The sequence below is a fragment of the Protopterus annectens genome, chromosome 9.part0 (assembly GCF_019279795.1).
Source record: "Protopterus annectens isolate FY-2018-M chromosome 9.part0, PAN1.0, whole genome shotgun sequence".
In the NCBI taxonomy this organism is placed as follows: domain Eukaryota; kingdom Metazoa; phylum Chordata; order Ceratodontiformes; family Protopteridae; genus Protopterus; species Protopterus annectens.
This window is the reverse complement of record NC_056743.1, coordinates 459892647-459917102: the sequence shown is the minus strand read 5'-3', so window position 1 is coordinate 459917102 and position 24456 is coordinate 459892647. Positions and strand designations below refer to the sequence as shown.

Here is a 24456-nt window from a genome sequence, read left to right as displayed (position 1 = left end):
CGCATAGGTCCAAAACTGCCGATGACGCTTCCGATAAGCTAGTCACCAGTCCGCCGGTACTCAGTGAGGCGCTTTTGCAGCCCTTGATACCCGCTACTACAGATTCGCAGGCCTCTACTGTGACCCTTTCGGAGTCCGGTATGCCGCAAGATGCTTCTTCGACTATGGAACCTGCGGATGTCTCTACCTTGGATGGGTCCGGAGCCGCTGTGCAGGCACTGGCTTCTGAGGGTGTATTGAGGCCTACCGATTTTCATATCAAACCAACGACTTTGTTTCAAGCTAAGAATACCGAATTCCTCAGGCCTAAAGCTCACACTAAGCCTAGAAAACCGATGACCAAAGCACATTCTCAGGCTCATATGCCTCAAAAACAAATGATTAGAATGGCTGAAGACCTTATTACTTTAATTAGGGGAAGCCAGCCTTCCCCCTCTAAGAGACCTAGAACTGATTTTCTTTCTGATTCTTCTGATCAGAAATCTGATATCTCTGTTCCTTCTGACTACCAGGATTTACCCTTATCTACTTATGAGGATTCTGATGCAGAGGATTCCATTCCCTCTGCTTCTCCTCCAGAAGATTTTTCTTTTGGTGAAACCTTGTATACCCTTAGGGAGCATTTCTGCTGGGAAAGCCAGGACTATTCTCAGGCCAAAAAGAGACTTAGGGAATTTTTAAACCTACCTCAACACAGGCCTCTAGCTATCGCTCCTGTTCTGGAGATTGTAGATCATGTTTTCTTGGAATCCAGCCTTACTCCAGACACTTTGCCTCCAGCTCCCAGGAAACCTGACAGGTACTACAGAGTACCTGACTCTCACAAATTCCTTTTCAAGAATCATACTGCGAATCTAGAGACCGTTTCCCAAGGAACAAAAGGCATTAAGGCTACTCCTGCCAAAAATCCTACCCCTTCTGATAGGGATTCTAGGGCTTTAGACAGATGGGGTAAGAAGGTATATACGTCTGCTACTTTGGCCATTAAGGCTTTAAATTGCCAGTTTCATATGTTAAAGTATCAGCAGCATATTATGAGATTAATTAAACAGAAAATGATGTTGATTCCTGACTGTACTGAACACAGAGCTTTGCAAGAGTTCATGCATTCTGCTGACCAAGTAGGTAAACATACTTTGCAATCTGGTTTTGATGCTTTAGAAGCATCTTGCAGGGCTGCTGTCACTGGGTCTGTACTTAGAAGGCATGCTTGGCTTAAGGAAGAAAACTTGCCAGATCATGTTAAAGCTGAATTACTGGATGCACCCTTACACCAAGAGCGCCTTTTTGGCAACAAAGCAGAAGTCGTCCTCAAAAGGATGGAAGAAAAAGCTAAATCTATGCAAACTGTTAATGATTTCTTACAAGTACAGCCACCTAGATTCAGTAGGCATTGGCCTTAAAAGAACTGGTCCTTTCCACTCCCTTCCAGGCCTTCTCAGTCCAAACCCAGGAGCAGAAGACCACCAAGACTTCAGTCTCAGGCTATGCACAGATCTAAGAGTGGACTATTCAACCTGTCCCAGCAGAACAAAGGGGGCAATGTTTTTATTCAAGACTGTTCCTGGTTCCCAGAAAAGAAAGCTCTTGGCGTCCTCTCCTAGACCTTTCTATTCTCAACACATTTCTGGTGGTTCCAAAATTCAAAATGCTAACTCTTTCAGCAGCTTCTTCCTATACTAGCCAAGGATGCCTGGCTGTGGCATCTCTAGACTTAAAATAAGCTTATCTGCACATCCCATTAAGGGAATCCTGCAGAAAATTCCTACGCTTCAGGGCAGGCACCATGCACTGTCAGTTCTCTGCACTGCCCTTTGGCTTATCTACTGCGCCCAGGGTATTCACAAAGTGCCTAGCTCCTGCCATTGCATTTTGCAGGCAGAGAAATATTCAAATTTACCCATACTTGGACGATTGCCTGAGACTTCTAACTTCACTTGAGTACACCATCAACGAGAAGAAATCACACCTATTACCCTGCCAACAGATTGTATTCCTGGGTGCAAGCTTGAACACAACTTCCCAGATGGCATTCCTCACTCCAGAGAAACAAGTTCATTTGACAACCTACTTCAAACTACTGGCCTGACAAACCCAGCTATCTGCAAGGAAAATCCTGCAAGCCCTGGGGTTCATGGTCTCTTGCATTCTGTTAATTCCATATGCAAGACTGCATATGAGGAAACTTCAGTGGTATCTAAAAAGATGATGGTATCAACATTCTCAAGACCTGGAAACAATGATTCCTATTATTCCTTGTTTAAGGGCAGCGTTCCTTTGGTGGGAAGAGACCTGCTACCACAACAAGGGACTCCCTTTCACTCTACCCCCTGCCGCCCAAACCCTAACAACAGACGCATCGGACTATGCATGGGGGGGGCTCACATGGCAGGTCAGTGCATTCAGGGCAAATGGAACCCAAAACAGATGCACCTGCATATCAATCAAAAAGAAATGTTAGCTGTACAGAATGCTCTGACAGCCTTCAGAGACCTTATTCTTCCAGGACAACTATTGGTAAAGAGACAGCACCACAGTTATATGGTACATAAGCAGGGGGGATCCCATTCTGACCCACTCTGCAGACTAGCCATGGCGCTGTGGAACACCGGCTTGAGCTACCAAGTGCACCTACAAGCTCAATTCCTGCCAGGCAAACTAAATTCACTGGCAGACGACTTAAGCAGAAATCTCTTGGACCCACACGAATGGAAACTGGAACCCAAAGTATTCAAGCTCTTGAGGAACAAATGGGGGGACACCAGAGGTAGACCTGTTTGCCTCCCCTCAGAACTATCAATTGAACAAATTCTGCACCAGAACTTCCCACAGTCAAGCTTGGAAAGTGGATGCCCTGTTCTTTACCTGGGAAAGCCTCTCAGTTTATGCCTTTCCCCCTCTGTCTCTCCTCTCGAAGGTTCTACTAAAGATCAAACAGGACAAGCCAAGGACAATACTGATTGCACCAGACTGGCCATGCCAGCACTGGTACCCCCCCTTTGTGCAGTCTGACAGTTCTACAACCTTGGCACCTGCATCAGACCCCTTCCCTGCTCTCCCAGCAGGCGGGCCAGATTCTGCACCCTAAGCTTCAAATCCTGAGCCTTGCAGCCTGGCTAATTCCCTGACCTCACCTCACCTCCAGCAACCCTCAGTAAGCAGGTGCTGGATGTCATTCTTGAGGTGAGGAGGCTTAGTACTAGAAAATCCTATTCAGAAAAGTGGAAAAAATACTGTTCCTGGAGCAAGGCTCAGGGGATGGTCACAACGGTGCCCAGTTTACCTCATATTCTAGATTATTTAACATAAATGTTCCACAAGGGCCTATCTTTCTCTTCAATTAAGATTCATGCCTGTGCCATATCAGCACATTATAATACTGAGCCACCCCCTCTTCTCTCATCCTCTGCTAAAACAATTCCTTAGAGGGGCCAAAAATGTAAGACCCACCAGAAGGGCTCCCACTCCAGCCTGGGACCTTAACTTTGTATTGAAAACACTCACGCTTCCCCCCTTTGAAGCAGCTGCTACAGCAGAGTTGTAATTCCTTTCTTGGAAAACAGCTTTACTTCTAGCCATCACTTCAGCAAGAAGAGTGTCTGAACTGCAGGTCCTCATGGCAGTGGAACCCTTCATTATCTTCCATGCAGACAGGGTTTCCCTCAGGATTAATCCATCCTTTTTGTCCAAGGTGGTGTCTAGTGTGGCTCTAAACCAGTCCATTAATTTGCCTACTTTTTTCCCTAATCCTCAGAATAAAGGGAAAAGCATACTGCATTCTCTGGACGTACACAGACAGCTTAGATTCTATTTGGACAGGACTAAGCCTCTGAGAAAATCTAACCAGCTGCTAGTTAACTTTGCTGCAGGGGCAGAGGGGGGTAAGCCCATTTCAAAGCAAACCATTTCCAAATGGATAGCACATTGCATCTATTTCTGCTACAAACACCATGGAAAACCTACCACACATGGGATAAGAACACATTCCACCAGGGCTGCATCTACCTCTACTGCATTTATCAGAGGAGTCCTTACTAGCGACATCCTGGAAGCTGCAACCTGGAGCTCTGTACATAACTTTCACCAAGCATTACCACCTGCCTATCTTTTCTAAATCCAGAGCTGGATTTGCCACAGCAGTCTTACAGGGCCTTATTGCTAGCCCTAATGCTCTTTAACTACCTTCACCCTTCCTTAGCTTTGGGAATCAACCAAAATATGATGACTTCAACAGTGAAACATGAAGAACATAGTACAGTTGTGTACACTTACCATAAATGTAGATATTCGAGTGTATTCACTCACAGGTTAACAGAGGTTACCCTCCCTCCAGCCCCCTGACTTCTTTTGACTTTTACCTTTCCTCCTTGTTTGGCATATATTATATCATGTGTATTTGCTTTTTGCTGGGGGTGTTCCATGCCATATAATTGCTTCCTATTGTGGGGGCACCTGACATCTGGGGCAAGAAAAACTGATGTAATGGCGTCAGCTGCATGTTTTATACCCCTGACATCATGGAAGAAGTGACAGCATCCGACGCAGAAATCCGAAGACTCTGGTATTCAGGCCGACTGAGGGCTACCTGCAGGCATATAACCCAAATGTGATGACTGCAACAGTGAATACACTTGAACATCTACATGTATGGTAAGGCTACACAACTGTACTTTTTTGCTATTCTGTTTTGTCAAGCTGTGGTTTATTCACCAAAAGACTTCTTTCGCCTCTTTCAGCAGTACAGGGGGTATTTCCTAAGAGTTATTTTAAGATGGTTTGAGGCCTGTTGGCAGAACCCTTTCTGAAGGAGGGTCTAGTCCTGCACCCACTGGTCCTTGGTGATGGCTTTTCAGACCAGAAAACTCCCCCATGTGGGTAGTCTAGACAGGAATGCTGTTGTTTCATTGTTAGGGTCATCCTCTTGAGTGACTTGGCTAGGACATGAGGGGACAAGTCTGTGTGATGATTTAATGCCCTCCTCAGTCTGTGAGGAGGTTTTTCCTCTTTTGGTATTGATTAGGCCTGTGGAGTAGAAAGAAGCTGGGAGTCCAGGGTGATTGTAAAGGTCTTCTCCAGTGATCCCAGCCTGCTTCCTCTTCAGAAGGCAAGTCAACAGGGCTTTAGAGGGGTCATTGAAGAGAATTGTCCCCAGCCACCTCTGTGGCATGGAGGGATGAAGTCCTGATTACAGCATAGGTGACCCACGTTTGATTAGTGGCTTGTGCTCTGTAGGAACTGGCCAGGGTGGATGGGAGTGGCTACTCTTGGGTGGGGTGTTGACTTGGATGGCCACATAAGGTGACACCTAACAAGAGCACTATGTGTTATCCAGTGGAGACTGAGACAGGTGGTCCTGCACATTCACTGTGCCATAGCACCAGTAAGCTGAGGAGAATCCAGTGTCCAGCAGTTCGCTTTCCCTCACGGGACTGCAGTAACGAAATTGTCAGAGTTAGTATGGGGGAGAAGGGTGCTTCCAGGAGAGAGTATTGCTAGCACCTCCCCCAATACCAGCAAGCTGACCATTTCCTTTCCTCCTGACTCTTGGTAGGGAATGGAGAGCTGATCAGAAATTACAGGCAGGAATGAATTGGCTTTAAAGGCTGTACCTTTCCAAACACAGCTGGGCAAGATAAGGTAAATTCTCAGTCTGTGTAAAATTGTCTTTGTGAAATGTGGTCACTTTTTTGGGAGGGATTTTCCTTTTCCTCCCTGAAATGTCTGTGGAGTTAGTATATAAGTTTGGAAGGGGGTGTGCCACCCCTGCCAAAATGTTTATTTAGGTGCTTGCAGGTGGGTTCATTTTTGGTTGAGCAGTATTTTGTGACTGTGCAACAGCCTTTTCAAAGGATTATTTGCTGCAACGAGTACCTCACACAGCTGTGATCTTGTGAAATTCCTTTATCTGACTTGTGGTTTTCTGTAGCTCTTGAGGTTTGGCGGATCGCCATAGTAAAGAGGAGAGCAAGTGCAAGTGAAGCCTGCCTTCGTACTGTTTTGTTACTAAAAGTCACTACAGACTGTGTTATTGCACTTTCATAATGTCATTAGAGAATGCCAGAAAGAAGTGAGCCCTTTATTTCTGCATTATTTTATTGGGTTTATTACCATTATAACTGTTGTGAAGTTTATGTATCATATGGGTCTGGGATTTTTATTGTTGTACGGTACAGATAAGTGTTACTCGTTGCTGCTTTATCATTTTTCATGTTGCCTGAAAGCTTTATGTTTATGTGAAATATTGTAGCTATGTTGCTTCCTCTGCTGGAAGAGATCTGAATCTACAGTTTCTGCCTGACAGACAACAGCAAGAGCAGCGGAAAAATACTAAAATTGGTCTTGGATGGCAAAGGATCAGAATGTTCTAGTTTAGTGCCAGGAATGCAGAATTGTTTTTCTTTGTATTGAACAACAGGAGTTTTATATGCTCATGATGAAGTTATTAAAGTAGAACTGCAGTCCAGGCTACAGAAAGGTCCTATTTGACGAATTCATGCAGAGACAGCAGGAGCTTGAAGTTGCACTTTTTTTTCATACTGTATTTTACATAAAATAGAATTTGTAGTATTTCCATATAAATATTGACTTAATATTTATTCATTTATTCCAGAAAGCAGAGCCCTAGGGAGCATTACTGTCTTTGTAAAAGAGGAAGAAACTGTTTTCCTTCATACTGTACAAGACATTAGGCAACTTGTATCTTATCAGTTTGGGCATCCCCATCCTCAAAGAAAACGGGCATCTTATGGAAAAGGTCCAGAGGACACATCTGCTGCCAAACCTATTGTATAAGGTATGAAAATGGAACAGTATGAATGGAGTGCAAGTTTGTACCAGAAGAGCAGGAGACAGGTTTGTGAAATACTTGGGATGTGGGCAGCTGTTTGGACCTAGTAGAGTTGAGGTGATAATGAGAGTGGAGAAGTTTGAGGAGAATGTAAAATCTCACAGGTGCTAGACAGGTCAGAAAGAGTGGGAATGGAGTAAGAGCAGTAGGCAGTATGAGATGGGAAAAGGTAAGGGGGAGGGGACAAGGAAGTGGACAGAAGTTTTAAGTAGGGTGGCACACAGGTAGAGAAGTGTGAGAGAGACTGATGCAGAGAAGAGGACAAGGAGAAATAATCTGAGGTGGAATAACTGCTGCAGAGTCATGACGATAGAAGCAGTGCCCGCAGAGTCCGAGGTAGCTATGCAGCAGCAAACAGCCCAAGGAGAGCAGGAGGAAGGTAGGCATGGATGCAGCAAGATCAGAACGGCAGAGGGTGAAAGGGGCAGAACAGTACAGGGGTTTGTTGGGAGATTAGGTGAGTGATGGGAAAAGGAACAGATTTAGTGCAGGAAGGGAGGCAACCATTGAGGGCAATGAGAAATCTGACATGGTGGGTGTAGATGCTGAAAGATTTCAGATTTGAAGGTCAGTGATATGAACAGAAACTGAATGAGATGAGAGACTGTGTGTGGACAGGGAAGAGGGTTGAGGTGACCAGAGTCTAATTCACCAATGGGATTAAGAGTTTTTAGTATGGGTGGTGAGGAGAGACCAGGCTACAATGAAATTACTTTTGGGTCTTAGAATAAGTAACATATCAGAGGGGATGATTAAAGAGGAGGGGTGGGTGCATGTAGTCATAAGCGGCCTGTCATTGGAGATGGTACAGGTGATAGCAGGTCAGACTATTCATGCAGCATGTTGGGGGGTAGAGTTTGTTACCCATTCCAGCAGCCAGCATGCTGAGGAAAGAGAGGATTAGGAAGAATAAAGACTGGTGGTGGCAATAGAAATTGGAGAAGGTAGTATGAATTGTAGGAGTATGGAAGGAGACCTGGCGAAGAGACCAGCTTTATGGCAGGGTCCGGCTCTACCTTAGAGCAGAAGGGGCTGTGATGCATAAAACTGAGCTGGAATGGTACATCTGAGTGATTGTACCTTTGAACTAAAGTGGAATATGAAGAGAATGCCATTGTAGCCACAGGGAGGTACTCAGGCAGTAGACAGGAGAGAAAATGGGCACATGTAAGGGAGAGGAGGAAACAAGTGAGATTCCCAGAATTTCTTAGAACTCTTACTGTTCATTTTACAGTGTCTGGCTAGGTGATGGTACATCTATCAAGCAGTGATGCAGCAGAGGAAGTAGACCCTTTAATGACTGGTTCGGTCTTTAGCTATCTATGGACCAGAAACTTTATATTGAAAGCATCTTTGATGCTTGGATTGTAAACATGTCAGTACTTTCATGTTGCCTATCTGTCCACTGTTGGTTTCATTACTGTGTCATTTCAGTGTTCAGTTCTGAACTGGATGCAGTACCTTGAGGAATTCCTCACCCATGACGTGTACATGGGTACCATTGCTTCCCTTTTATGGTGATGTCCTTTATCTAGTGTAGCTCAATATCCCACTCACCAGGAAATGGTCTTAACCAGAAACTGGTTCTCACCATCAAATCCTTAGTTTCCAAAGCAGCATTTAGCTTGACATTAATTTGCCAAGGTGTAGATTGCAATAGGGTGACAGAAATAATAAGTACTGCGAAGTAGTAACATTTTACCAGAAAGAAGGAATCCAAATATGAAATTTGAGAGCTATGCTACAAACTTGCCTTGATCTTTACTACTGGATTCAACCTGAGAAATAAGCCTATAATATCTGGGAAGTATTTTTTTTTTGCTTACCTTTGACATTTGAGTGTGTTGGTACTGATTTAAGACTCCTGCTGTGTGCTGTAATAATTTCTAACTGGATCCCTCCCCCTTGTCAGTGAAGGCAGTATTGCTGATGTTTCTGGCTTGAATCACTATTGGATGTTCTTCGTGTTTCACTCTTGCAGTCATTACATTTGGGTTATCTACTTGCAGGTAGCCCTCAGTCAGCCTAATTATCAAAGTCTTGGGTCCTGCGTCGGTTGCTGTCTTATCTTCCATGACATCAGGTAGTCGGGGGTATAAAGCATGTAGCCGATGCCATTACATCAGTTTTTTTTGCCGTGCGATGCCCGAAGCAGAAGCAGTTCGCAAGTGCCGGTCGGCCGACTCCTGAAATTTTCGTTTTCGAGTTTCAGATCCGAAGTCTTCAGCTAAGCTAAGTACCCTGTCGGGGATCCTTTTTCTTGCTCTAAACCGATGTCAGTAAAAGTTAACAATTGTATTTCTTGTGGAAAGCAAATACCTCATAAAGATTTTAATTCCTATTGCATTCCTTGCATAGGCCCAGACCACGACTTACATTGCTGTCGGTTTTGTGCCTTATTCAAACCTCAAACTATTCGTCGTTGGTTCATTTTTGCATCTAAATATTTTGGTACTCAGTTCAGTTATCCAGAAATGGCTTTGATAAGCCACCCGACTACCGACATTCTGAAAAAACGCAAAGATAAAGACAGACACAGACTGCATAGGTCTAAAGCTGCCGACAACGCTTCTCCTAAGCTAGTCGCCAGTTCGCTGGTACTCAGTGATGTGCTTTCGCAGCCCCTGATACCCGCTACTTCTGATTCACAGGCCTCTACTGAGACCCATTCGGAGTCTGGTATGCCGCGAGATGCTTCTTCGACTGTGGAACCTGCGGATGTCTCTACCTTGGATGGGTCCAGAGCCGCTGTGCAGGCACTGGCTTCTGAGGGTGTATTCAGGCCTACTGACTTGCTTATTAAACTGATGCCATCTTCTTCTACAAGGCTTAAAACTCAACCCACGCGTAGAAAACAGATGCCCAGACCGCATGGTCAGGCCCCTATGCCTAAAAAAAAACAAATGATAAGAATGGCTGAAGACCGTATTATTCTAATCAGGGGAAGCCATCCTTCTCCCTCTAAGAGACCTTGAACTGATTTTCCTGCACCTTGAACTGATTTTCCTGCTGATCCTTCTGATCAGGATTCTGAAATTTCTGTTTTCTCTGATGACCAGAAGTTGCCCTTAACTACCTGTGAGGAATCTGATGCAGAGGACTCCATTCCCTCTGCTTCCCCTCCAGAGGATTTCTCTTTTGGTGAAACTTTGCATACTCTTAGGGAGCATTTTTGCTGGTAAAGCCAGGATTACTCTGACTCCAAAAAGGGGCTTAGGGAATTCTTACTCCGACCTCAACACAGGCCTTTAGCTATCCCTCCTGTACTAGACATTGTAGATGATACCTTCTTGGAATCTAGCCTGGCCCCTGACACTTTACCTCTGGCTCCCAGAAAACCTGACCGGCATTACACAGTACCTGACTCTCACAAGTTCCTCTTTAAGATTCCTACTGCGGATCCTGAGACCATTTCACAGGGACCCAAAGGCATTAAGGCTACTACTGCCAAAAACCCTACCCCTCCTCTGATAGACATTCCAGGGCCCTGGACAGATGGGGTAAGAAGGTATACACTTCTGCAACTTTGGCCATTAGGGCCTTAAACTGCCACTTTCATATGTTTAATGTATCAGCAGCATATTATTGGATTGTTTAAACAGAAAATGATGATGATTCCTGACTGTGCTGAAAATAAAGCATTACAGGATTTAATGCAGTCTGCTGAACAAGTTGGAAAACATACTTTGCAATGTGGTTTTGATTCATTAGAGGCATCTTGCAGGACTGCTGTCACTGGGTCTGTACTTAGAAGGCATGCTTGGCTTAAGGAGCAGTCTTTGCCAGATCATGTTAAAGCTAAATTACTGGATGCTCCCTTAAACCAAGACTGCCTGTTTGGCAACAAAGCAGAAGTAGTACTTAAAAGGATGGAGGAAAAAGCCAAATTTATGCAAACTGTTAAAGATTCCCAGCAACTACAGCCTCCCAGATTTAGTAGGCACTGGCTTTCTAAGCAATGGTCCTTTCCTGCCTCTTCCAGGCCTTCTCAGTCCAAACCCAGAACCAGCAGACCATCCAGGCTTCAGTCTCAAGGTACTCACAGGCGTAAGCAGTGGGGGGGCTCCCACTTCCAAAGCTTGGAGTAGTAAGACACTCCCCTATGGTAAACTGCCACAATGACTTAACTTTAAACCTTCCAAGCCCTGCTCAACTGATTGTTCCTTTAGGGGGAAAGATCGCCCTGCACGCAAAAAACTGGGAATTCATTACCCAAGACAAATGGATTTTAAATATAGTTTCCCAAGGATACAGATTCCACCTCCACTCCTTACCAAACCCAAACGGTTGGCAAGACCTACCCCCAAATCAATGGGCAGAGGCTCAAAAGCAGGTTCTCTCTCTTCTAAGCATCAGGGCTATTCACCCTGTCCCAGAAGAGGAATGGGGACAAGGTTTTTACTCAAGACTTTTCCTGGTACCCAGAAAAGACGATTCCTGGTGTCCTGTCCTGGACCTGTCTATCCTAAACACTTTTTGGGTAATCCCAAAATTCAAAATGTTAACTCTTCATCAGCTACTTCCCATGCTAGGCAAAAATGCGTGGTTGGCAACACTGGATTTAAAGGAAGCCTAAATGCACATCCCAATAAGGGAATCTTGCAGAAGATACCTACGCTTCAGAGCAGGCTATATGCACTATCAGTTCTCTGCACTGCCTTTTGGCTTATCTACTGCACCCAGGGTGTTCACAAAGTGCCTAGCTCCAGTCATTGCGTTTTGCAGGCAAAGAAAGATTCAAATATACCCATACATGAACGATTGTCTAATTCAGGCAGAAAGCCAGGACATACTATTAAATCATCTGGCATTTATAAAGAAATTACTAACTTGTCTGAGGTACACCATAAATGAAAAGAAATCACATTTAGTACCCTGCCAACAAATTGTATTCCTGAGAGCAAGCTTGAATAAAACTTCCCAGATGGCCTACCTCATGCCAGAGAAACAAGTGCATTTGATAGCCTACTTCAAACTCCTGGCCACAAAGACCCAGCTATCTGCAAGGAAAATACTGCAAGCCCTGGGGTTCATGGCCTCTTGCATTCTACTAATTCCATATGCAAGACTGCATATGAGGAAATTACAGTGGTATCTAAAAAGCCTATTGTGTCAACATTCTCAAGACCTAGGGGCAAGAAAAACTGATGCAATATCATCAGCTGCATCCTTTATACCCCTGACTACCTGACGTCATGGAAGATGAGGCAGCAACCGACGCAGGATCCAAGACTTTGATAATCAGGCTGACTGAGGGCTACCTGCAAGCAGATAACCCAGATGTAATGACTGCAACAGTGAATACACTCTAACATTTACATTTATGGTAAGTGTACACAACTGTACTTTATGTAATTGTGTTAAATGTATTTGACTTGTGTACTCTTGTGGTTGCTTCAAAACTATTTTTTGTGGATACTGCTGACCAACAACCATGAGGTCTGCTGATGGATTTGTGTAGAAAAACAGCCCCACAATTTTTGCGAAGTGATGTACTTCATGCAGCAGGGTGGGTTGCAGAAAATACAGCACAGTACTAGACTGCATATGATAGTAGCAAGTACTTGTCTTGGTAACTGTCCTGTTACTCTGCAACCCCTATTCCCAAGATTAGTACACTCTAATAATACTCACCTGCACCTTGGTTGTGCATGGTTATGTGTGGCAGTGACATTCGATTTAGCATTGCTCGCTGTCACTTTCTGCTGTGTATTTCTCAAAACTGTGAGTAATTGTTTACTGTCCTGCTGTATTGTAGTCTTGCGGGAATAGTATCACACACAGATGATTTATTTGTACTGTTCTGCCCTGTATTTATTACTGTGGCTTTTCACATTTGTGTCACCTATGTCTAGTGTACCCGTCTCTTGTAACATTTTGCTTACTGTATTATCCATCTCTTATAATCTTATGACATTTGCCTTTTGTGTTAAAAAACACTACATGAAGCCTTGGAGACAGCTGTATGTACAGTCTCTGGTTTATTGTGGTGTGGTATCCATGCTTTGTGTTCATTCGTACATTAGTAATTTGGTACTGCACTAACATGTCCCTGTCATCTGCGCATACACTGATTTACTGGTACTTTATCGAACAGCTCTTGATTTCTTGTGCTGCAGCAGCCATGCCTGCTATTCACGTGAATAAGACATGGTCATTGTTTATGTGGGCGTGAATGACTTGCGATGTACCACCTTAGACTAGGTAAACAGGGATGTCTCCAAGAATGGGAAGAAACCAGACTTGAGCTGTATCCTACAATTACCAAGAATGGTTCATAGGTATACTTGGCTAATGACTGCCAGGGCCTTTATAAGTCTAGCCATGCAATTCATCCCAGTTGTGTCCCTGTGTGTCATGGGTATTTATTAGGAGGGGTAAGTTAGGAAGTTTATAGAGGTTATGTGGGGGTGTGTTAGTATAGGCATTACTGTCTGCCTTCGTCTATATAAGTGAATGATGATTGACTTTAATAATTGACTTAGTTATTGGTGTCACTGTGAGGGGACTGAAATGAGTGTAAGCCAGGAGGGAGATGGAAAACAGTCCTGTCTGTTTTACGAAGGACTGCTTGCACCTGTTTCATCAGGGCTTTCACATACTAAGACTTTCTTTACCACTGCAGTGCCTTTTTTAGCCAATGTCAGTCTACTGAAGCTGCCAACTTGGTAAACACAAATTCTGATATGGCAGTTGTCAGCAAAGTCCTACTCATTGCTAGGATCTTAAGTAAGAAAATACCCTTCCTGGAAGCCTTCCTTACTCTGGAAAGCTTAAGATATTTCTGTTTTCACTGAAAACATGATTCCAAAACTGCGACTATACTCTTCCTTACTTCCTAACAATTGTTTAGGCTTGCAAGTGTAGATACCAAATAACTGATGGTGGTGTGTCTGTCTTTATCCAAAATACTACCAGCTCTGAACTAATTAACCAGGACAACTCCATCACATCACACCATATCATATCATACATTGTATTGTATGTAAAAGATCTTGTACCATATCTTGACCAACTACAGAATCATGCCCATTAAAAGAAACCTTATAGTCTCTGAAAGCAATTTCACCAGTTTGTTGAGCTTTGCAAAACTGTAAATGATACTCTGGCAAAATCTGGTAAGAAAGTTTGGGAAGGCAAGACCTGAAACTGTAAGGAAAAAAAAAATTCTACTTTCTAAAAGGCTGTGTTACTTCAGCCATTTCTTTACACTTTTGCAAGAACATTTTAGTGTATAACACATATGTAGGAAACCAATATTGAGTCTTTGCAAAGCAGTCACTGGCATATTTATTTCTCTCACAGTGAAAACAAGCCAAAAAATGGAGGAATCTGCGTGGCAAATCACACATCTCCCATTGATGTTATCATATTGGCCAGCGATGGTTATTATGCTATGGTAAGTCTTCTGTGATTATTTGGGAGAAAGGAACTTGCAGCTTATAGCTACAAATCTGTTATTCTTTAGGTTAACAGTAGTTTGAGGAGAAGCTTTACTTTTTTGTGTGTCACTGTTTTGAGAAGGCTGTAATTTGATTCATTGTGTTCAGCCTTGTAAGATAATGAACAAGCAGCAATAGAGTATGAATTTCTATAGCATTAGTACACAGAGGGTTGAAAGGTAGATCCTGCTAATGGCATCATGTTTTTATGTTGCTGTATACCTACGTGTTTCCGAAGCTGCACCTTTTTAGCCCTTTGGTTCATCTTGTTTGTCACTGATGGTCATCGATACTTTGCAGTTGCTCACATTATCCAGAATTCACCATGTGGTTGTTGCAGAAAAATGCAATGCTAAAATAAATGTACAGACCTTTAATTCCAGTCTCTGAATTTCTATTATTGTTGTTGCTGTAAAGTTTATTTATTTATTGGCATTTGGTTACTGGGAAAGTCCAACTGGGTAGAAGCCCATTTTCAGCAGAGGCCCGGAAAGAAAAGCTCCAAATTATTATAAAACATTTTAAGAACAATTTTTATTTATTTTTATTTTGTTTATTTATTTTGACATTTGTTAACCGGGTATGTCCAGCTGAGCGATAGCCCATTTTCAGCAGAGTCCCAGGGGAAAAGCCACATATAGAAACAATTACAAATAAAGTTAAAAAGACGGTTGCAAACAAAGAGTAACAATTAACAGAATATTTTTTAAATGCGTAGAATACATCTTATGAAGTTTGATTGAAGATAAAACAAAAGTCATTAGAGCTATGCATTTTGATGTAAGGTGGATCTAAGTAGGTGGGGTAGAAGACGCAAAAGACAGAAGAAGGGGTTTACAAGGTAGACATAGAAGGTAGGGGAAAAAGATGTAGAGAAGAATGAAAAGGTAGCCAGAGGAAAAGAGAGAAAGAAGAGCAGTTAAGATGAATAAAAGAGGAAGAGGAAATAAGTAGACACAAGCAGTTAGTGGAAGTAAGGTGCTAAGCTGGGCTTTTGACATGAACAGATCCAGGAATTTTTGTAGGTTTTCCTTTAATAGTTTTTTGAAACTATGGGTATGAGGCAGATTTCTAACGTTCAATGGTAGTTTGTTCCAGGCTAGTGCAATTGAGTAGCTATACAAATGTTGTCCTATTGATGTTTTAGGCTTATATGATATTTAGATAAGAAAGACTGATCAAAACTACAAAGACAGTGGTAGGTGGAGTAAAGGGATTCAAGGGAAGAGATGGGTCAGGAGGAGGGATTGTTAAAAGTGGAGTGAATAAGGGACAGTTGGGGGAATATGAGTAGATGGGGGAGTTCTATCCACTATATTGTTAATGGAGAAAGGCAGTGGTGAAAGTTGTATGGTTGGTTAGTGGCAAACCTGGCAGTTTTGTTGTAGGTTAGTTCAAGTTTGGCCTTAAGGATTATAGGTTGGTCAAGATTGGGGAGGCATAGGGGAGGGTGGGAATAAGGCATAGGCAAGAGAGTCTTGAGTCATTTGTAAGGTATTTTATATTTCTGTAAAGCATTCCTAGTTTTCGATGTATTGTCTTTATACAATTTAAAATATGCAAATCAAATTTAAGTTGGTCTATGAGTACACCCAGTAGCTTAGAGTTTGTTTCAACTTTTTTGATGTTAAGTGATGTGATGGTAAATTATTTTTTATGATGGGAAAGGGACTTTGATGAAAATAGAAGATGTTTAGTTTTTTTTTAGGGTTGAGTATAAGTTGATTATTAGTAAGCCAATTTTCAACAGAGTAAAATGAGTTTAGGGTAAGTAAATGGAGGTCAGAGATATTGTCAGAGGTAGAGATGATAGTGGAGTCATCAGCATATTGTATGAGAGTGGAGTGGGAGCAAGAGGTATGAGGACTGTTAATAGTGGTCCAAGGACAGATCCTTGGGGGGCATACCAGTGTAGACTGGAAGAAAAAAGGAGAAGGAATAGAGCCCCTTGACAGATTACTGCCTTTTGGAGAGGTAGCTAGAAAACCATGTCAGGGTCAGCTTAGCAATGTTAAAACCAGCCAGTTTTAAGGAGTAGGGAGTGGGAGACAGTGTCAAAGGGTTTGGAGAGGTCTAGGAATAGACAGGAGACAAGTTTGTTGTTGTCTCAGGCTTATGCAGTTGTTTGGGAGAAGGTAATTTAGAGCAGTGGTAGTGATGTGGTTGGGGCAGAAGTCGTGTTGTGCAGGTGTGAGTAGATTTTCCTGCAGGAAGTAATTCAGCAGCTGAATATGGATACATTTGTTAGTACCTTTGAGGGGGGGATAAAATAGCTATAGGATTGAAGTTAGATAATTCAGTGGAGTGCCCACCCTTGTGGATGAGAGTAGTATAAAATTGTTGCCAGATAGATGATGTTAATTAGGATGGAGACAGGGTAAGCTAAAGAGCTAGCAGCAGTTTTTAGGAGTGGGGGTAGGTTGTCAGATTAGGGAGAGCAAGGCTTTAGTTTGTTGAGAAGAGATTTTATGTAGTAAATGGGGATGGGCTTGAGTGAGAAGGTAGTAGATAGAGTTCGGGGGATGGGGAGGTTAGTGGTGTTGATATTTTGGGTTAATTTAGTGATAGAGTCAGTGAAGTGTGAGTTAAGAATGGAGGCAGTTTCCAGGGAGGGTGTTGGGATAAGGGTTGAGGAACTAGGGCTTCCAGGGTGGGCGTTAAGTTTGCAGTTGACACAGCTGGATGAAAGTTGGGAAGGGAGATGCCAACTGGGGAAAAGTTAAGTGGGTTTATATAAAGTATAGCCAGTCCTCCACCTTTTTTATGATTCCTAACAAGATAGAAGAAGATGCAACCAGGTGAAGTGATTTCCTTGCCAATATTTTGGGGTTTAAGCCATGCTTTGGTTAGAGCTGCTATGTCAGATGAGTGTTGAACAATCCAACAGTGAAATTCAGTATCTTTATTGAGAATGGCTGCGTATGTTCAGGGGGTATAGTGTTAAGAGTTTGAAGGGGGAGTTGGTGGATGGAGGGAGAGTGTCAGGAGAGTTACTACTAAGGGGGTCTGGGTTAGGGTGAATGTCTGCAGATAGGAATAGTGTTTGAGATTTGTGTTAGAGTAGGAATAATAGAGCATAGGGTTAGGTACTTGGGTTTGCTTTTTATGAGGCGAGAAGGGTGAAGGACTAGCTTGATTTTGAGAGTGAGTGGGTTAGTGCAATTGAATATAGAGGAGTTAATTTCAAAGGAGTGTAGAGTCAGTAAGAAGGTTGGTCAGTTAGGGTAGAAGTGATATACATGGGTAAAAGTGTTGTGAAAGGATGCCAAGTGTGAAAGTAGAAGAGGAGCAGTGGAAGTGTAGATGCATAACATTCTGTGGCTAGAGAAGTATTTGAGGACGGGGAAAGAGAAAGGGGGAGAGGGGTTAGGAATGCAGCCAAGTGAAAGTAGAGCTAAAAAAAGTGAAGAGACTAGACAGGATATCATATGGAGTTGAGGTGCTGTAGCTTAAGGGGAGTTGGCATTTTGTTCAGCTAGGCAGTGAGAAAAGGTGGTAAGAGAAAAAGGGGTGTTTAGAGTTTGTAAGTAGTTAAGGCGGAGTGAAGTGATAGAGGTAGGACGTAGTTTTAGTAGGGACAGGTACTAAGTTGAGAAGAGAGAAGATTAGATTGAAGGTTATGAATAAGAAGAGATGTTAGTGGGAGGTGAGAGTTAACTGGAGGTTAAGTCAGGGTGGGGAGTTGGAGGTAGGTGATTGGTCTGGCTAGAGTATAAGTGTAGTATATCTTATGGTGTGTGGGAATTGGGGGTAGGGTAAGGGAGCAGAGTGAGCCCGAGCACAGAGGGTGAATGGAGCTGATAAGACCAGGACCAGAAAGCAGCAGACTTCAGAAACGGTCAGTAGGAAGGAGAAATTCCACAATATAAAACCAAATCAGTAATAATTTTAAAGTAATAACAATAATTTTATTTTTTTTAAATAAAACAAAAGCATCTGCAGTTTAAATAATTATAACAACTTAGACTTAATGTAAAAACATTAGTTAAAAATTGATACAAGGTATATGACAATCATTTAAATTTCAGAGAAATTTTAGACAGTTTGTAGAGAAATTAAAGATAAGTTAGCCTAATACAAATAGGAATTGCAGTATACAGTGAGGGAAAAACTGGCTTTATGATATATTTAGAGAGGAAGTCAGGGAAGAGAATTAGATAGCAGTGAGGAAGTATAAGAATTGAAGATACATGTTCACATTTAGGATATGGTTAGGAAAATAATAGTCTGGCTATCACTGGCTTTTACTGAAAAAAGGGATAGAAAATGATTTGGATCCTTATAGTTATTCTAGTCTTTGCAAGTAGTTAGGTGCGCCATTTGCTGATCTTAATCGTTAATCAAAGCTCAAGGCATTCCTTGCATCTTTCCATCTTGAAGAGATGGAATTTGTAAATGAGAAATTGACCAAACTGTATTATATGTGTTTAATATATCATGTTCTGATTAGTTGTTCTGAGTCTGGATCATGCCTGAAAAAGATCAGTAAACCAGCCACTGCCTAGCTGGTGGTACCTTTCAAAGACATGTTGAGATCTTAAGTCCTGGAACACTAGACACAGCATAGAATGGCAGAAGCTTAAGGAATTGGGAGTGCAGATCCAAGACCTCTGTGTCTCTTACCTCTTTAGAGTCTGTTGCTTCCAGAATGGCTTCCTCTAACTCACTAGCGTTTGCCAGTAGAAGCAAAGGGGTGGATCTATAGTATACGCTTCATAGTCACTTAACCTGTCAGAATGACAGGAAGTGGCATACAGGGAGTAGAAATGCATCCCTCTGGAAAGTGACGACATAATTGCCCACAGACCAGTCCATTCATCTACTAACATTCTTGCGGAGGGCAGAATTCAGGGGGAGGAAGATCCCTTTGTGCTGTGGATACAATGCCGGCTGAGCTTTCCAGAAATAATGGGGAGAGAGTGCAACTAACCTTAGAGTGCTGAATGTATTATATATTGCCACCAGGAGGCTAACCACCCAGTGGAAAATGCTGCCTATCAAAGGCCAACCATCTGTTTTCAGAAATGTATTTTGTTTGGAAATTTGTGATTGCACTTGGTTTGGTCATTGGCTAATACATTCACCATCCATTATTGTTTGGACTGACACTAGGATTTAGGCTTCTTTTGGCAATTTATTATTACAAGATTCAACCTTCCAATCTTTCTTTGTCCAACATTAGTCTTTCAGGAAGTTTTATTTTCTGACTTTTAATTATTTTCAGATGTTATATTATTGCAGAGGACTCCTGATAATTAGGTAAAACAGGTGCATTCACTCTGTGAGTTGATTTACGTCATTAGGGTCATTGTTGCAGGAAAGTATATACATATGTAAGTTGGAATTACGCATAAAGGGTGTCAGTTGAATGGTCAGGTCTTTTTAGTCTAACATCCGTAATGGGACTTGGTCACTTTCTCTCACCATTGTCATTAGGAAGGCAGCCTGGCTTCGATGGAGGGTACACATGCTTTTTGGTTCTTCTAGGTAGCCTGAACTAAGTGGTTGCTTCATTTAACTTTTGCCATTTTATTTATCAGTTGTAGCCACTATTTCTTAGTAGTGCTAATTATATTTAATATTTACTTTTCAAAAACAAAAAAAAAAAGTTGCAATTTTGCATTACTCAGATTGCCAGAAAAAACATTAAATGCTTTTGTAGCTATCAAATTCTCTCTGAAGATTGTCATTTAAGTTCATGTTTTCTTTTGCAAAACTTCCTTTGCTGTTCTATTTTTAATCACAGCCATGAAAGCAAGAATCTACAAAAAAGTTGAAGAACATAAGAAGCTGTTAGATCTGATGAGACATTCCTTCCTCTGTAACAGTAGGACTAATGCTGCATGCATTAGGATCATTCAGTAGATAAAACTTTCCAGAGCTTCTGAGCGCTCTTCCCTCGTTCCCTAACTCTCATCAGTGCCAACTCTTTCCCGAGCTTCTTTACTAAGCTTGATTTAGATGATTAAAAAGAGCCTGGGCTGCAGTTCTTTTCACCCAAGTATTTTTTCTCTTTTGTCTTTCAACTTATACCTTCCTCAGTTGTATTCTTAGAAATTGTATTTCTAATTATTCATAATGTTTAAACCTTCTCCTTGAGCCTATGTATTTCTGTAACAGCTGCAAAGAAATTGTTGATCCACAAGTGTGTCTGTGGGAGGAAGCATCTCCTACATACAGATACAGTAGGTGTTGTTATTGTGTAGAGAGTAGCTATAATGTATGTATTCCATTTGTCATCACTTTAACAGATCAGAAACGGCAGTAGTTTTTTGACTGAGCACTCCTCCTTTTCCAAAGAGTCAGGTGAGCACTTGAGTTTGCCTTCTTCTATCTAAATAGTCATCTCCTTCATGTTGGACATGCTTTCTTATCCTTGTGTCCTGCTTCAGCTCAAAAATACAAATTTCTTCTCAAACGATTCAGTTATGGTTTCTATTGGTCTTCTGTTAAATATTAAACTGACTCTGCTAGTGATGGTTCAGCTGGACAGGGGTGCTTTCCCCGCTTCTCTGAAATTAAAACCAGTTATACTCAGAATGGCCCCATTCTTTTTGTCCTTGATAGGTTGGAAGAGGCCATGTTGAGGATTCAAATGAACTGCTGTGTTGTCTCTTCCCCTGTTCCATCCAGTCTGGCAGTCGTTCATTACTGTCCGTCTTTCCCCACACTGGGTTTCCATCTCTTCCCTTACCAGTAAAACAGTTCATAGGTAAGTGCTAGGCTAGCTGCCCTTGTGGGCCATTTTAAGATTAGCCAGTTCCCTTTTTGGTGCTTGAATTATAACCTATCCTGTTTGGTGTTAGATTGTCTTTACCCAGTTCTATGATCAATAATTACATCATATTCTTAGAATAACTGGGATTATACCTTATTCAATTTGAAGGGGACCCATGCAGAGGATAAAGCATTTAGGAACTGAATCTGCCCATTAGTAGTACAGGACGCAGTCCTAGGGTAAATTTTCTGTTTCCCATCCATGGATCCAAGTTGCTCTTGAATATAAACTCAAAAAAAAACCCTACCAAATACAGGACCTTTATTGTTTTTGGTTGTTATTTGATACCATCTTCAGCTGGGACAGTTTTTTACTCTGCGATATACACCTGGTTTAGATCCCTGGACTGAGTATTTGTGATGCCATTTGACTTACTGATATGTTATAAGTCCATCAGTACTGGGTCGTAGGATGTCTTGTATGCCAGACACAGGTGACCTCTTAACAATCTGTAGGATACTAAGTATGGTGACAGAGTTTTGAATCAGTCCACATAGGACATATTTTTCAGGCCTTGTATCTTTTTAGTAAGCTATCTTGGTGTTCCAGTTGTTGCATGTGTCTGAACAGATGCATGCCAAGGAGGGCACTCTACTCAATGATTGGCTTAATGAGGGCTGAGCAAAGGGGATTAGTGACATCCCCAGATTGAGATATAATCCCTTTATTTATAAGCTGTGCAGTGTAGAATGACTTTAATACAACAGTGGAAACATGTTGTTTGAAAGTTAGTTTATTGTTCACATACGTTCCTTAATCACAAACAACTGGGTCAACTCTTAGGGGCATATTATCAATGTAGTAGTTTTCAGGAGTAGATAACTTCACAAAGGATACAGTAATGCATTTTTTTGGCATTTAATTTCAGTCTGTGATTTTGACGCCAGTTATTTATTTACGGCAACCATTTCCTGCAGGATGGCCAAGTTATTTGGGGATTCAGTTACTGCTCCTAGCTTGCAGTCATCTGCAAATTTTGTCGGCCCGAGCCCTTTGGTATTGGATTTTACTATAGAAAAGTAGATGCCAGACAGGAGCGGTCCCAGCACAGAATACTGGGGGACCCCACTGGTACGTCTTATTTATGGAGGTAAGTTCCCCTATTTTGATTTCCTTTGTCCTATCTGTAAACCTGTTGGCAGTCCAGAAAGTGATATAGGGGGTTTATTCCCAGTTTGTTTAGCTTCCTTTTCTACTATCCCTGAATGGGAATTATGTCAAAAGCTTCGGCCAAATCAAAGTATGCAGCATGTACCGCAGTGTACAGTTTTCAAGTCAGTTGTAATTCCAGGGATGCTGGCTTCATCCCTAACAGTGTCAGCCTATATCTGAGTTTAATATAGGTGCTGTAGTCCACTATGTTTATCTTGTTGTTTGACATGAAAGCAGTGCTCCCTACATCAGGGGATTCTTTGACATTGATGCTGTCAGCAGCTATACTGTCTGTGGCTATTGCTCTCTTGGTACAGATGCCAGGATGTGGGTTTTGATTGCCAGTAGCAGTGTAGGTCCTGACCTGCCTTGCCTTGGTGTGCTCAGCGCTACTGAGTCTTTGTCTGTGTATTTCTCAGTGTTGTGTTCAGCATTAACCCAGGCAGCATCTTTGCAATTGTTTGCATCACTGCTGGATAGTCCACACTTAGTACCACCACCTGTGATGTCAGAACAGCCTGCTTCTGAGTCCTTAGCTGTCTAAATCATCACTCTGTATAAGGCAGAAAGACCACAGTCCCTATGGAGCATTCTGCATAGACATCTTCAACAAAGATGGTCTTCGTCTTCATCATCATCATCATCAACCTTTTTCTAAATCCCCTCCTCCAAAGAGATCTTGAAAGTTCCAGTTTAAAACAAAACATCTAGACTTCCTACTGGAGTCTCAGATGTCCGAGATGGATATTGATGAGGAAGAGGAGGGTGCCTTCTTGCACCCCCAGTTGATCCCATATTTGGGGAGTACTTGGCATACATGCAGCACTGTGAGATGGTCCAGTGATGGCATTGGAGGCTGCAGGTCTGCTGAATAATCTCCCTGAATAGTACCTTCCTTGGTGGGCATCTTGAAAGATGCTTGTGAAAACACGGACACCGTGGCTCCATTCCACAAAAAATGGTGGCTGCGCCTTCCAGTCCCCCAGAGACAGGGTTTTTGATCTTAGACTTGCAATCCTGGCATCTTATCTTGGCAGTGGCCCTTGGAAAGACTTCAGTGTCTGAGAGCCCAGATATGTCCATCTGTCAGGTAAAGAATTAAGAACACTGGATAGGCTAGGAAATGAGTTTGTGTCTACTACCTTTGATGTTCTTCGTGTTTCACTGTTGCAGTCATTACATTTGGGTAATCTGCTGGCAGGTGGCCCTCAGTCGGCCTGAATTCCAAAGTCTTGGGTCTTGCATCGGTTGCTGTCTCCTCTTCCATGATGTCAGGTCATCAGGGGTATAAAACAAGCAGCCAACGCCATTTTCTTTAGTCTTTCTTGCCACGCGGTGCCCGAAGCAGAAACATTTCGCAAGTGCCAGTCGGCCGACTCCTGAAATATTCGGGTTTGAGTTTCAGAACCGAAGTCTTCACTAAAGCTAAGTACCCCGTTGGGGAAACTTTTTTCTTGCTCCATACCGATGTCAGAAAAAGTTAATAATTGTATTACTTGTGGGAAGCAAATACCTCATAAGGATTTCCATTTATACTGTATTCCTTGCCTAGGCCCTGATCACAACGTGCCTGGCTGTCGGTTTTGTGCTAGATTTAACCAACGCACTATTAAGCGTCTGTATATTTTTGACTCAAAGTATTTTGGAAACAGATTTAACTACCCAGAAATGTCGCTGGATAGCTGTCCGACTACCGGAGTACATAAAAAACGCAAAGAAAAGGACAGAGACAGGCAGTTGAGGTCCAAAACCGATGACTAAGCTTCTCCTAAGCCAGTTGCCGGTTCGCTGGTACTCAGTGAGGCGCTTTCGCAGCCCCTGATCCCTGCTACTTTCGAGTCGCAGGCCCTTACCGAGACCCATGTGGTGTCCGGCACGCCGCGAGATACTCAAAGTATTGGACCGACAGATGTATCTCCCTCGGATGGGTCCGGTGCCGCTGAGCAGGCACTGGCTTCTGAGGGTGTATTCAGGTCTCAACATTTTTATATCAAACCGATGACAGCTGCAAAACCAAAGACAAAAGCAACTTCTAAAACTAAAAAACTGATACATGAGCCACGTGCACAGGCCGCTATGCCTAAAAAAATATGATCAAAATGGCTGAAGACCTTATTACCTTGATCAAGGGTTCCCATCCCCCTCCTGATAAGAGGCCTAGGCAAGACACTGATTATGAATCTTCAGATCAGGTTTCTATTTCTTCTGATTCCTCTTCTGATCAGGAATTATCTATA

General features: G+C 42.5%; 1 protein-coding gene across 2 annotated transcripts in view; it reads left to right on the top strand.

Annotated features, from left to right (window-relative positions):
* The window catches only part of GPAT4 (glycerol-3-phosphate acyltransferase 4), an 845426-nt gene that overhangs the window by 537930 nt on the left and 283040 nt on the right, over nucleotides 1-24456 (top strand). For both annotated transcript variants that reach the window (XM_044082998.1, XM_044082999.1), the window contains exon 7: nucleotides 14153-14246. In XM_044082998.1, the coding sequence (XP_043938933.1) occupies nucleotides 14153-14246 (94 nt within the window). The remainder of the gene's footprint in view (nucleotides 1-14152; nucleotides 14247-24456) is intronic.